The sequence below is a fragment of the Cinclus cinclus genome, chromosome 3 (genome assembly GCF_963662255.1).
Source record: "Cinclus cinclus chromosome 3, bCinCin1.1, whole genome shotgun sequence".
Classification (NCBI taxonomy): domain Eukaryota; kingdom Metazoa; phylum Chordata; class Aves; order Passeriformes; family Cinclidae; genus Cinclus; species Cinclus cinclus.
In genome coordinates, this window is record NC_085048.1 from 81729693 (window position 1) to 81742046 (window position 12354).

The 12354-nt window shown below is 48.7% G+C and overlaps 1 protein-coding gene across 4 annotated transcripts in view; it reads left to right on the forward strand.

Annotated features, from left to right (window-relative positions):
* The window catches only part of TMEM63B (transmembrane protein 63B), a 46191-nt gene that overhangs the window by 19865 nt on the left and 13972 nt on the right, over positions 1-12354 (forward strand). For 3 of the 4 annotated variants that reach the window (XM_062490300.1, XM_062490302.1, XM_062490301.1), the window contains exons 2-4: positions 9010-9217; positions 9818-9897; positions 11417-11455. In XM_062490300.1, the coding sequence (XP_062346284.1) occupies positions 9032-9217; positions 9818-9897; positions 11417-11455 (305 nt within the window). In that variant the 5' untranslated portion in view covers positions 9010-9031. The remainder of the gene's footprint in view (positions 1-9009; positions 9218-9817; positions 9898-11416; positions 11456-12354) is intronic. The other variant, XM_062490303.1, reaches the window with a different exon arrangement.

Here is a 12354-nt window from a genome sequence, read left to right on the forward strand (position 1 = left end):
TGGTGTCAGCTTAGGGCAGGAGGATAGAAGAAGCTTACACACCCCCCCCCCCCCCCCAATAACTCCTGGCTGCTCAAGCAGCTTTCATGCTGCAGAATAAAGGATAGAGATGCTCTCAGGGCTGATGCAATAGTGTTCTGCAAGCCTCTGGTGAGGAACCAGCTGTGAAGCCCTGAGAGGTGGCTTGGACTCCTCAGGAAATGCTCCTTGCCACTATTTGGTGACTTACATCACCAAGGAGTTTCCTTGGTGGGAAGTGCTGGTCATAATTCATAGGCAAGTGATTGTAATTGTGCTCAGTGAACAAAATTCTTCTGTCTTTGAATACTGTGCTGCAAGGAGGTAAAGACTTCTGTCATGCAGAAGAGAGGAGGAGGAAACAGTCAATGTGACCTTGAGAGACTAGATAAAAACCCAGTTTTTTGAGAGACGCACGTTTCACTCAAGAGGAAAAGCTGGGTGTAGATGAGAATACCCAGTCTGTGACTGGCAGGAAATTGATATGAGGCCTGAGGAAAGATAAATATGTGCTACTCCCCTGTACACAAGGGGATTAAGATCAGAAGTTTTAGGATGAGGTGAGGTTGCTGATAAACAAAGGAAAAAGGAATGAGAGCTTCAAGAGTGCAGAGCACCTGCTGAAAACATGCCCCTGTGCAAAAGGGACAAGATGGTATTTAGTCACTTGAGAAATGGGGAAACGTGGAGAAATTCAGAGTAAACATGAAATCACCAGGGAGATTGGTTTGTGTTTATGCCAAACCAGATGTCATGCACCTGAACAGCTCTCCTTAACAGTACTTGAAAACCAAAGTGGTATTTGTACAGTAAAGATCCTGTGTGAATAGTCACTCTCACTTATGATGGGAGAGCTAACCTGGGGCAGGCCCACAGATGTGGGCACAAAGTGCAGACCATGTTCAGGTAGTATAAATGATGGTAATAGACATGGAGGAGATAATCAATGAAGGCAACCCATGAAGAACAGCAATTGTGCCACTGGAATCTATAAACTAGAAGCTGAAAACTACTGGTATTGTGAGATTGTGAAGTCTCCATCCTTGTCTTTGCTGAAAGTCAACTGGGAATTGGTGAAGTTGCTACTGCTGGGGTGTTGAGTTATAGGTGAGGAAGCCCTTTTATCTGGGACTTGGTCCCAACCATATGACTTGGTTGCCATATGGCCACTGCTCTGCAGAATATACCGTGGGAGGTCCACCACTTCATCAGTCTTGCAACCCTAATGGTTTATTGTGTTTACTGGATCACTGTCAGCGTATGTCTACAGGAAACAAGGGAAGCCAAAACGGAAGTGGTATTCCTTTATAAAGTACAAGCTGGCAGACAAACTTGGTATCTTTCTGAGATTTATAGCCCAGGAACTTGAAGGGAAAGTGACAGATATATTTGTAACATAAGTGTTTGATTTGGCAACTAATTAAAACACTCAAAATTTACTGTAAATCAGGGTGAGTGTGATTCTGCCATGCAAAAAAGAGAGGTAGGTGACTGATGTGAAGAACTGTTTGATAGATTTGGCTTTCTCTTGATGGCAGAGGACAAGTTCCTTGCCATGGACTGGGACACATGGAGAGGTGCCTGTGAGACATCATTGAGGGTGTCCATGTGGCATTGAGACTCCATAGTGTTTGTCAGTGAGCAAACAGATGGGATTGGGGACCTCTCCTTCATGGAGAAGAAATGCCAGGTTCCATGGCTGTGTTGTTGCTTGTAGCCAGGTTGAGGCAGTCATGTTGCCTTGGCAGCAGTACTGCATCATGGTGGTGTGTGGGAGTCACTGTTTGCCAAACCTCTTTGGAGGGGAATGGGCCATCATCATGTCTTCCCTGATGGCCAGGCAGGAACAGACACTCCTTGCCTAGGAGCACCCAGTCCAAAGGGATGTGAAAATTGAGGCAAGAAGACAGTAGTGTGGGACGTGCAGCGTGGGAGCAAAATGCAGAGCCAGAGAGACCAAATTGCCCTTAGGCTGAGGACAGGTTATCCAGCTCTGATGTGGAGAGCATGAACCACAGCATACTGGGTTTCAAGCTGTGGTACAGCCCTTCTTGGCATGGTACATTATGTTCAGGGCATCATACAACTCAAAAGCACTACCATCACACTGGAGGGAGTTCCTGTAGAAAAGAGGCATGAAAAAGACCTAGCTGTTTGGAGCGACATCCATATCACTTGGCAAGGTAGAGTGTTTCCAGTGGGTGAAGGCAGCATGAAGTATTTTGCTGATGTTCAGAGGCAAGGCTTTTGTGATTACCCTGGGTGATTTTGCAAGGTACTGAGTTGTGAAGTGGACAGGTTCCTGACCTTCATGAAACTCAAACCTAGGTTTTGCATGGATCCATGCTCCCCACTGTTATGGTCTACTGCCATCTGTGCCAGACACTGTCCCAGCTCAGGGTTACTTGTGTGGTTTGCAGCACTTACGGTTGTGCTGGGAGCAGGACTGGGGTTCCTAAGCACTGGGATGTACGCAGTCAGCAGTGTGCAGGTCGCTGCAAAACAGTGCTCTGAGCAATGTGGGGTTGGGGCTGTGACAGTGACAGTACTTGCTAACACCAGGACTGGGAGCTGAGGCACACTGCTCAAAGGTGTGTGATGATAAAGAAAGGTGTGATGCCCTTTAGCAGTAGATATTTGAGACCTAGTGCAAAGCCAGTTGGGAGCACTTCTGACCCAGGGCAAGGGTGCACTTAGTTTTTGTTGTGAAGAAGCCAAGCCTGCCAGACCAAAGCTTTGTAGGCCTGGTGTCTAGTTGGCTAGTTCAGGGGTGAAGAGTGCAGGGAGCTTTGTATTGACTGGAGTAGATGGAAAGGAGACAAAGGGATGTAGGGCTTTGGCAGGCCCTCTTCCTTTCTGCTGATACAGGACTGATCCCTGTTGTATGCTTGTCGGTACTCTGCCCAGGCTTGTTGGAAATGCACCGGTAGCACATTTGCTTCTTGATGCTTTTTTCCTTGGCCTGCAGATCACGTTTCTCCTCACTGCACCCAGCACGTCAGCACTTCTCCAGCCCTCAGCTGCCTGAATGCTCTGTGCCAGGTCTGAGGCATGGTGCAGGACAGTTTTCGCACTGCTGCATCTGCACCAAGAATGGTATTTTCCCTATTTAACTGTTGTACTCTGGAAAAAGCTTTGAGCTGGCTTGTAAGCCTCCTTGTCCCTGTCTGTCCTGAGGCTATTCCCTACTTACTTACCAGAGTCAGACTATTCTTCCTGTGGTCTGCTTGTGGCTGCAAGCAGTTTGCTCAGAGCTCTGCTGGACTTTGCCACTTAGGTGCAGGTAACCTAGGTGGCTGTTTGAGGGGGTGAGAAGGCTCCCTCAACCTTGGGTGTCAACTGCTGCATGAGGGTCCTCAAGTGCCCAGTGCAGGCAGGTCTATACTGCCCTGGCAGGCAGAGGCTCAGGGTGGCACATCCTCTGGGCTCAGGTTCCTGGGTACACACTGTGGGCTGCCTATGGTACTTAGGAGACCAAAGGAACGCCAGAGGAGCAGGTCTGAAAGGTACAGGTCATGTCCACAGCACCCTCCCTGTCTGAGAACCAAAACATACCTCACCTCCCTGGATGCCATTCCCCAGAGATTTAACAAGGTTTGGGTTGCTTTATTTTTAGTCTGGAAATTTGGTATTCTAGCTGCAGACCTGCTAGTTTCTGGTTGCGTGTCTCTGGACCTCCAGCCTGCTGTGAGACTGTCACATTTCCATAAACAAGATGCGTCTCTACTAGAGCACAGTCTTGCTGTTCTAATTACAGATGGAGTTATTAACATTTACTGGTGAGAAAACAAATGCACGTAGCTTGTGTGCTTACGTCATTCCGTCTGTGAGCTCAAGCATCCGCTTTGATTTCTATTTTTCTGCAGGCATTTCTCAGGTCACCTCCTCATATCTGGCTGGCATTAGTGGTGTGGCTGGAAGAACACAGTCACTTGCCCGTGTCAGTGCATCTGTCTTCCAGTTAGCTGGCTGTCCAGCTCGTGCGTCACTCCTGCCTGAGTCCTAGCACAGTGCTTCCTCTTTCTTCTTTCCCCCGATGCCAGGGGTTTGGCAGAGGATGTGAGTGCTGAGTGTGAGGGGCAGAGACTTCAGGATGAGCTGGTGAGAATGAGAAATGCTCTATTTGGGAAGAACTGAAGTGCTGTTTCTGTTGTCTGCCCTGGCCTTACAGTCCTGCATCAGAGTTCAGTGCGGGACTGGCAGCCTCCTCAACAGACACCACCTAATCCCCTGCCTGCAAGAGCCCCTCAGACGTCTGCTGCATGTCACCCCCTGCCAGGCTGTGGGATACACACTTTGCAGCCAGAGTCATAGCAGTAAAGGACCAAAGCATGTAATTTTGGCCTTACCAGCCTCGTTCTGCCTTCCTTCTTCTTTCTCTTTGCAATGGATGGCAGTGTGGAGGCTTGCTTGGCTGCTGTTTTGGTCCTCATTTAGGTGCTGGCCTGCAGGCCAGGGACAAAGACAAGGAGGAAGAGAAGCCCTGCCCAGGCCACCAAGCTCTCAAGAGCAGCAGTTCTCAGGGCTGTGTTTGCATAGGGCTTCACAGGCAGAAGCTGGGGCTGCAGCAGCAGGTGGGATGTGCTTTAAGGACTTCAGGTAGGAATCTGTATCCCTCTGCTCCTGGCACGTTGTTGGTGAAAACATGGGACGCTATGGACATTCTGGTCCTGCTGGGGATGTAAGGGGCTATGCTGTGGGACAGGGAGCAGGCTTCTCTGTGGATGGGAGAAGCTTCCTCTCTTCCTTCTTCCTTCTGCTAATAGAGAAGGGGATGGAGTCCAATATTGCTGAATAAGAGTGGAAAATGCCTTTTGGCAAGTTTTCTTTGCTGTTTCGAGGAAGTCAGCAGTAATTATGCAGAGTGCAGGAGGGGAAGCCTCTGGGGCTTGCATGGAACTTGGTTTGATGTCCTGCTCTTACTGTGTCTTTGGCCCCAATATATTCTGTGGTGACAAGCCATGCTTGTGGTGAGGAAAGGGCTTGGATACCTTGAGCTGGTTCCCACCATTCCAGCCTCACAGCAGCTTCCCATGAACTCCCTGCACCTTGTCTCTTGATGCTCAGGAGCTCATGCTGATGTTAGCATCTCAGCCCAGGCTGAGCCAAGCTTGCCCGGACCTACAGCCTTTAAGGGAAAGGAGGGACCAGGAAAGACACCTTTAACCATGTTCTGGTACAGCACAGTGTGTGGTCAAAGATGCTCCTTTACCTGTGGTGGCAGTATAAGGTGTAAGGAAATAATGCAGGATCCTCCTCTAGAGGGAGACACTGGGATCAAAACAGAAAGCTTTGCAAAACCACCTCTGCCTTCAGTGTGTATTTGAGTTGGGCAGAGCAGCTGTTGCTAGAAAAATCCCCTTATCCCTCCTACACTGCTGGAAGGGATTTCCTTCATAACTGAGAACTGTGCTTCTGTACCGTAAGACTGTGCGTGCTGCAGGCACCACCTTTCCTCCCTGTGCTTTGACTAAAACACTGTACCTACCATCAGCTGCCTGCAGTGCAAGTCCTGCACCTTGCAGCACAGGACACATTGGTGCGTGCCTTGCCGGGCTGAGGGTGGGGACAGAGAGTCCCCTGGAGTGACCATCTGATACCAAGCTACAAACCAAATGCAAGAAAAGAGGAATTGCCAGACACAGGAGTTGCACTCTGCCTGGGAAAACCAGCCAGTCTCCTGCTCAGCTGGAAGACTCCTGGGAAAGGCCTTTGGTGAAGGATACTAGGTAGGCACTAATGATGAAGACTGCGGAGTTGGTTGCCGAATCATTTTTCTTAGTTGCCTAATTGGTGTTGTAATCCCAGAAGATCAGCTCTAGCCTGCTGCCAGATGTTCCTGCAGCTGGGGGAACTAGAAGGGCATGAGTGCTCTGAACATTCCTGTGAGCTTTTCCCAGTTTCCCACACACCTGAAGCACCTCTGTCTCCATGGGGAGCCCCTTGTGCTTATCAGCTGGGTGGGAGGTTGCATAACTAAGAATGGTGTGGACTGCTTCTGTGCCTTCTGACTCAACTCATGAAAAGGCAGTGTGATCCTTGGGCATATGCCACATCTTTTCCATTGCTGGGTGTTCTGGCTGGGTTACTGAAGAGGCTAGGAGGGTTTATATCCAGTCCATCCTCTGGGGTTCAGAGAAAAAGTTTATCTTTGGGACCTGTCTCTCTGAAATGTATCTTAAATTACCCATAGGCTTGCATGTTATGGTTTGTATAAATAATGTTTAGATAGAGTTATGGGGCAATGTGAGCATACGAGCCTTATTTCTTTGAAGAAAGACAACTGGAACAATGAGGCTGTCAAACATGCAAGAATGAGGTAAATAGTTTGGTGTCTGCAGAGGAAAATCATAGTTCCCTGATCTTTTGCAAGTCTTTCAATACTGTGGTAAAATAACAGCATTTGACAAACTTGTCTAACTTGGTTGGATGTTCAGAAAACGTCTGAAATTTCTCACAGTAAACTGTCTGCTGGAGGAGATGTAGAGTTCTGGCTCAAAAATTGGCTGAGGTTCCACCAACCAAGTCAAGGAGTGAACTAGCAATTTTAATGTGACAAGAGCAGAGGGATGAGGTTCTTTGCTCTTAATGACCAAGAAAAGGTGATGTGCAGCAAGGTACCTAAAATCTGCCAATACCCTGGTGTCATTCAGGTTTGTCAAAAGGAAGTGACTCCAAAGTGGCACCACGTGTAGTGAAGTGATATGAGAAGATGAGAAGCATGCAGCCAAATATATTGGAAGGAGTGATTTGCTCTGGAACATGGCTGGCTTCTGATTTACATTGGCTACTCTGGGCAGTGGGATTGCAGGCTGATGACAGAGATACTTTTCCTCAATATGCAAAGATGCCATCAGAGAAGTAAATTGTGGTCAGCCACATGAGGAGTAGTGTAAGGAGAGATGCTGAGAGCATCAGGGTGCTGTTCTGGCAGTCAAGGTAATTTCCTTACCCAGGATGTTGCATGTGGTTCTGGTCATCTTTCCATAGGGTCAAAAGAGAGAATGTATTAGGGATGTGTGGGTGCGTGGTTAGAGCTAGAAAACGTCTTGTGTCCTGGGAAGGAGAGTGTACTTAGTAGGTCTAGAAAAAGCAAACACTTTTCTTTGCCTTTTTTAACTATACAAGGAGAACTCAAGGCTGTGGTGTTACAGTAGGATTGAAGTCTTTACTCAAAATCTGCAACTCATTGCTAAAAGTTTACAAGGTTCCCAAAAAGGATTGAGAGATACTTCTTTTTTCATTCGGTTCATTTAGATTGCACTTACAGAGGGGTGTAACCATTTGTGCTCCGAAATGTGTGATATTCCTTTGAGTCTCATCCCATCATTTTTTCCCCATCACTCCCCTAGAGCTTCTGAGTCTCTAGTTAATTCAGCTAGGGTGAGTTATCCTGTCTCTCTGATTTATTCTGAATGGTGATCTCATGTTTTGGCTTGTTTTTCTCCTGCTTTTCTGCTCCCTTGTTCTGCTCTAGGCAGCCCTACTCCATCTCTGTACCTGTGAATCATGTCTTAACAGGCTGTTTTGTGGCTTTTCCAATTTGGCTGACCCCTTCTCAATGCCTGTACCTAGCTGGGCTGTAGCTTCTCGGGCTGCCCTTTGTCATCAGTGCTTCAGCTGGTTTGTAGCTGTGCACTCGTTGGAGCTGAGCTAGGAGGGATCACTTAGGGAAACAGAGCTGTCTAGGTCACCTCAGTGAATCGTTTTATGGTCATTATCTATCCAGTGTTGTGCTGCGATGCTGATAAATCTCTGCAGCCAGGCAGGAGATGGCCAGGATACCCGTGAGCTGGAGGTCAGATTCCTGCATTCCCTCTGCTAATGTCACCAAACGATGCAGAGCTTGAAGGGCAGTGGTGGTAGAAGCTTTTTCATCCTTTGGGCAAGGGGTGCTCTTTTGCCCAGCCCTGAGGGGTGGCATTTCTAGGTCAAAAAACCCCAGGCATTGCCCAGAAGTGATACTCTGCTATCCAGCCTTTCTGTGTGGTTCATGGTAGTAGTGAAGGATTTGGGGTAGTTTTGGATGCTGGATTAAGAGGAATGGTTTAGAGATCAAAAGCCTGTATAGATCTTCCTGTTATCACTGTTTCTTCTGCAACTGATGGGATTTTCTCAGCCTGTTCCAAAAAGTGGTTGTGTTTCTGTTATCAGCATGTCATTCTCTGAGTTACTCAGTTTGTATTTATCCATTGCTACCATAACCATCTCTATGTTTCTTACTGTGCTACTCTGCACAGGAGGAGGACTTTCCCATGCCCATGTGATGCTGACCTGAATGCCACTGTGGGTCTTGTAACAGTTTGGGGAAGGCACTGAAATAAATAATATATTTGACCAGCTAAATAGTAGAACCTAAGCCTCCTTTCTACCTTGTGTGCTTGTGTCTAAAGGGCCTTCAAGTCAGAGGAAGGAGAGAAAACAGGCAGGGGGTGTGACCAGCCCCTGATGGGTTCCCTGGGAGCTGGAGACTGAGGCCCGCAGTGAAGGAAGGGTGATGATTCAGCCTAATAAAGCTAATAGCTTTATGCAGCCAGGCAAAGGAAATTGTGGGATCATGATGCAGCAACTGTCCTTTAGCAATTTGTTTCTATCATCCAGACGTGACTTCATGCCCCAACCCCACCCTTTCACTTTTTCTGGTACCTAAATGCTTTCACTGCATAGGAGGGGGAACTGAGACACCATGTTCTCAGGAAGAAAAGTAGTCTGTGAGACAGCTGCACCTAAGCGGTGTGAGAGTGGACAAACAAGGAAGGGAGTTCTGGGACTCAATGGTGGGACCATAGGTGCTGAAGCATATGGGTTTTTCTGACACCACTGAATTCAATAGGCTTCTCACATGACCTTGTCCCTGGATACTGGTCCCAGGAGAATTCTGTAGCACAGAGAAGCCCGAGATGGCAGACAAGGTTGGCCTCCAATTCCAGTAGGGCTACGTGATCATCAAACTGGCACATGTGTAACCAGCTCTTTCTCTCCTTTCCCCAGGGAAGACGATGAAGCTGTAGAGATGCTTCCCTACGTCATCGCCACCCTGGGCTCAGTAGGGGCCCCCTGCAAAACTCCCACATGCAACAACAACAACAGCACTACCAAGGATTACTGTTACAGTGCTCGCATCCGCAGCACTGTGCTGCAGGGGCTGCCCTTTGGTGGGGTGCCGACCGTCCTAGCCCTTGACTTTATGTGCTTTCTTGTAAGTCTACATACTGTTGCTTGAACACCTTCTCCCCTAATGAACCAGGAAATGAGGATGATTAGGATTGAGGGCCCCAGGTACCATCTCTGACTTTGCTACTGGCTGGTATTCTGGCCCTGATCATGTCTCCTAGATGCTGTGGGCTTAGCCACTATTGACTTATCTCCAATACCACCACACTGAGCCCTGTGGAAGAGTGTTGCAGCCATAAGGATGGGGGTGATGTTGAGTCCCAAAACTCCCACTTATGTTACCAAGTCCCTGCAACTTTATCCACTCAATGGCTTTGCATGTTCCTCCTTGGAAGCTGTGGGACCACAAATGATATAGCCATAATTTTGACCTCTAGGAGCCTTGGGGCCTTTTGAGGCTACCTTAGCTATTGTGTGTTGCATCCTGGACCTCTCCTCCCACAGCTATCCAGGTAGTCTGATTTAGCAGTCCTTGGGAACTTGTGCTCCCCTGTGCTCTCAGTGTGCTGTTAACTGAGGACTCTGTCCCCTCCTACCCTCCTTATTCCTGTGGCTCTGCATGCAGAGGACAAGGTCAGAGTTGGGCAATGCCTTTTCTCACAGCTTCTATTTTGGTCTCTTTCAGGCACTGTTGTTTGTCTTTTCAATTTTGCGTAAAGTTGCTTGGGACTATGGACGCCTGGCCCTGGTGACTGATGCTGACAGGTAAGCATGGAGGAGTGGCAAGGGAATAAGGTATGAGTAGTTCCCTTCTTTGCTGTGAGGCAGAAGGGATAAATGCCATTTTGTGTACCTGAGCAGCTGGAGAGGCAAATGTGCCAGTTGCATGCCCTGAGCACCAGGAATAGGAAGAAATCCCTGTTTACTGGCTTTTGTTACAGCATCCTTCTCCCAACACATGGTGTGGTCCCCCCAGATACATGTCACTTATGGTCCCTTCAGTGACACAGATGTGCAGGGGCCCTTGCAGAGGAACAGCAAATGGAGGGAGGAGAGGATCAAGAGGTCACAGGAAGGGTGAGGGCTGCCACAGTAAAGGCTTTGTTAAGCCTCTGAAGGTGTCTTTGTGACTCTGCTGTATGCAGTTCTTGTTAAGAGCACTTGACAGTAGTATGCTGCTTTTCCAAGTGTGGTAGTGCTGTGCTTATCTGAGCTTAGCTCACATCCCAAGTGCTGATGAATTGGTCTGGGTGGATCCTTCCTGCCTAACGCATTGTGGGCTACAGTGTCTGTCAGAAAAAGCTGGGGCCCATTGGGGATGGCACCTCCACAGCAGAAGGAGCATTCCATGGACAACAGTGGAAAGAGTTGTTTTTTTCCAGCATCAAACCAGGAATTCTTCTGTTGTAAATAAGTGGTCCTGGGTAGGGTTAGATAAGCAGCTGTGTCCCTGTGGTTCCTCTGCCCATCTTTTCCTGGTCTGCCAGGGGAAATCAACTGTACAGAGGTAGTGGAAAGGAAACCAGAAAGGAATAATCACAGGATACCTCAATGGAGAGAGGGCAGCAGGGTTAAGCAGGATCCAGGTGCTTGCAGGAAACCATCGGGGCTGCACAGCTCTGGCCTCCAGTGAGGAAAGAAAGCTGGATTTTCTCTGAGGCAGTGCTTGAACACCTTGGGTGCAAGGGAGTACAAGCAGTGGCTGTAGGCAGAAAGGCAGAGGGATGCCAGCTGTTTGGAGAGGGAGAGCTGGTAAGCACAGGGAGAAGGACAGGGTGGCTGTGGATCAAGCTGTAGTTCAACAGGACTGTCACAGGGTCACAGGGAGGAGCCCATGCTGCTTGGCTCATCCATGGGGTAGGATGAGATTTTTCAAGAGGTGGTTGCATGTGTGTTTGTTGCCTGGATGGGGAGGAGGTATATGGAAGGGGAGCTTAGATGACAGGCAGGCAGTCCCTACAGTCTCTGCTACCTGATTCCATCACTCAGGAGCTTCCTGCAATGGCCATGGGATGGAGCCTGGTGACCTTCCCAGTGAAGCCAGTTTCCCTTCAGCTAGCAGCAAAGCATTCTGCCCCTGGACCAGTGGCTATTCCAGGTTGTGGAACTGTGACTTGAGGCATTACTGGGCTCTGGAAAGAAGGTTTTCTCCAGCCTGAGCATTGGCAGGTTTCTCTTCTTCAGGATGATGTGGAGCCATGTTGCATAGTTCCCTGCAAAAGAGGAAAATTCAGCGCCTACTCCTGTAGTTGTAACCTGTCCCTTTCTGTTTCTGTGTCCCCAGGCGCCGACGCTGGGAGACGGAAAGAGAGGAGCGGGAATAGTATGTTGTTTTTTCAGGGTCTCATTTCTTGTCTCTTTCTTGCTCACAATCTCTCTCTCCGTTTTTTCTTGTAGCTGTCTTGCTTCCAAACTAATCTTAAATGGCTGGGAGTTTGGGCATGAATTTGTGTCTCTTGGTGGATTTGTGCTCTTCTTTCCCTCCCCTTTGTGTCATCCACTACCACAGCTGAATGCACCCTGGTTTTTCCTTAGTAACCCTTAAATGCTCCTTGAGAGCAGCAGTGCCAGGGAGCTCTCAGTCCTGACCAAGGCAGAGGGTGCTGTATCACATGCCCTGCTCCATCTGCTTGTGTCCAGCTAGCCTGCCTTATGATGGAAGTAAACAAACCTGTTTGCCTGAGCTCAGAATATGCTCAGTCACCCAGGTGCAGGGGAGGCTACTTTGCCTGGTCCTTCTTGTGCCAGGTTGCCACAAGAGTTGTTCCCTCACCATCTGCAAAGGTAGACAGATGCACAAAGAGGATCTGGCTAGAGTACTCTCTTTCCTTTTTACCCCATGAGGCTGCTGGGACCAGGGCAACCTTTGGCCCTTGTCCCTTGCCACCTAAACCACACCCAGCAAGGCATTACTCTTGATTTTTCTCTCTTCCCATGTGGAAGAAACCTTTTGCCTCAGCTCTGCTGAAAACATCCTTCATCACTTTGGCCTGGTGGTACCCATTAAGCCCTACCATAGACTGCCCTCCCTGTTCTTACCTCTTTCTTGTTGCTTTTATGCCTGAGAAAAGACCACTGCCTGTGCCTTGCTGATTGTTTGGGTGGTATGTGCTGCAGAGGGGATGATCAGCTAGCAGTGCACAGCCTGCCAGGGTTGCTCTAGCCACACCAATTTGTGTCTGAGACCAGGGCAGCAAGCTGCAGCCTCCTTTTCCCACTTGC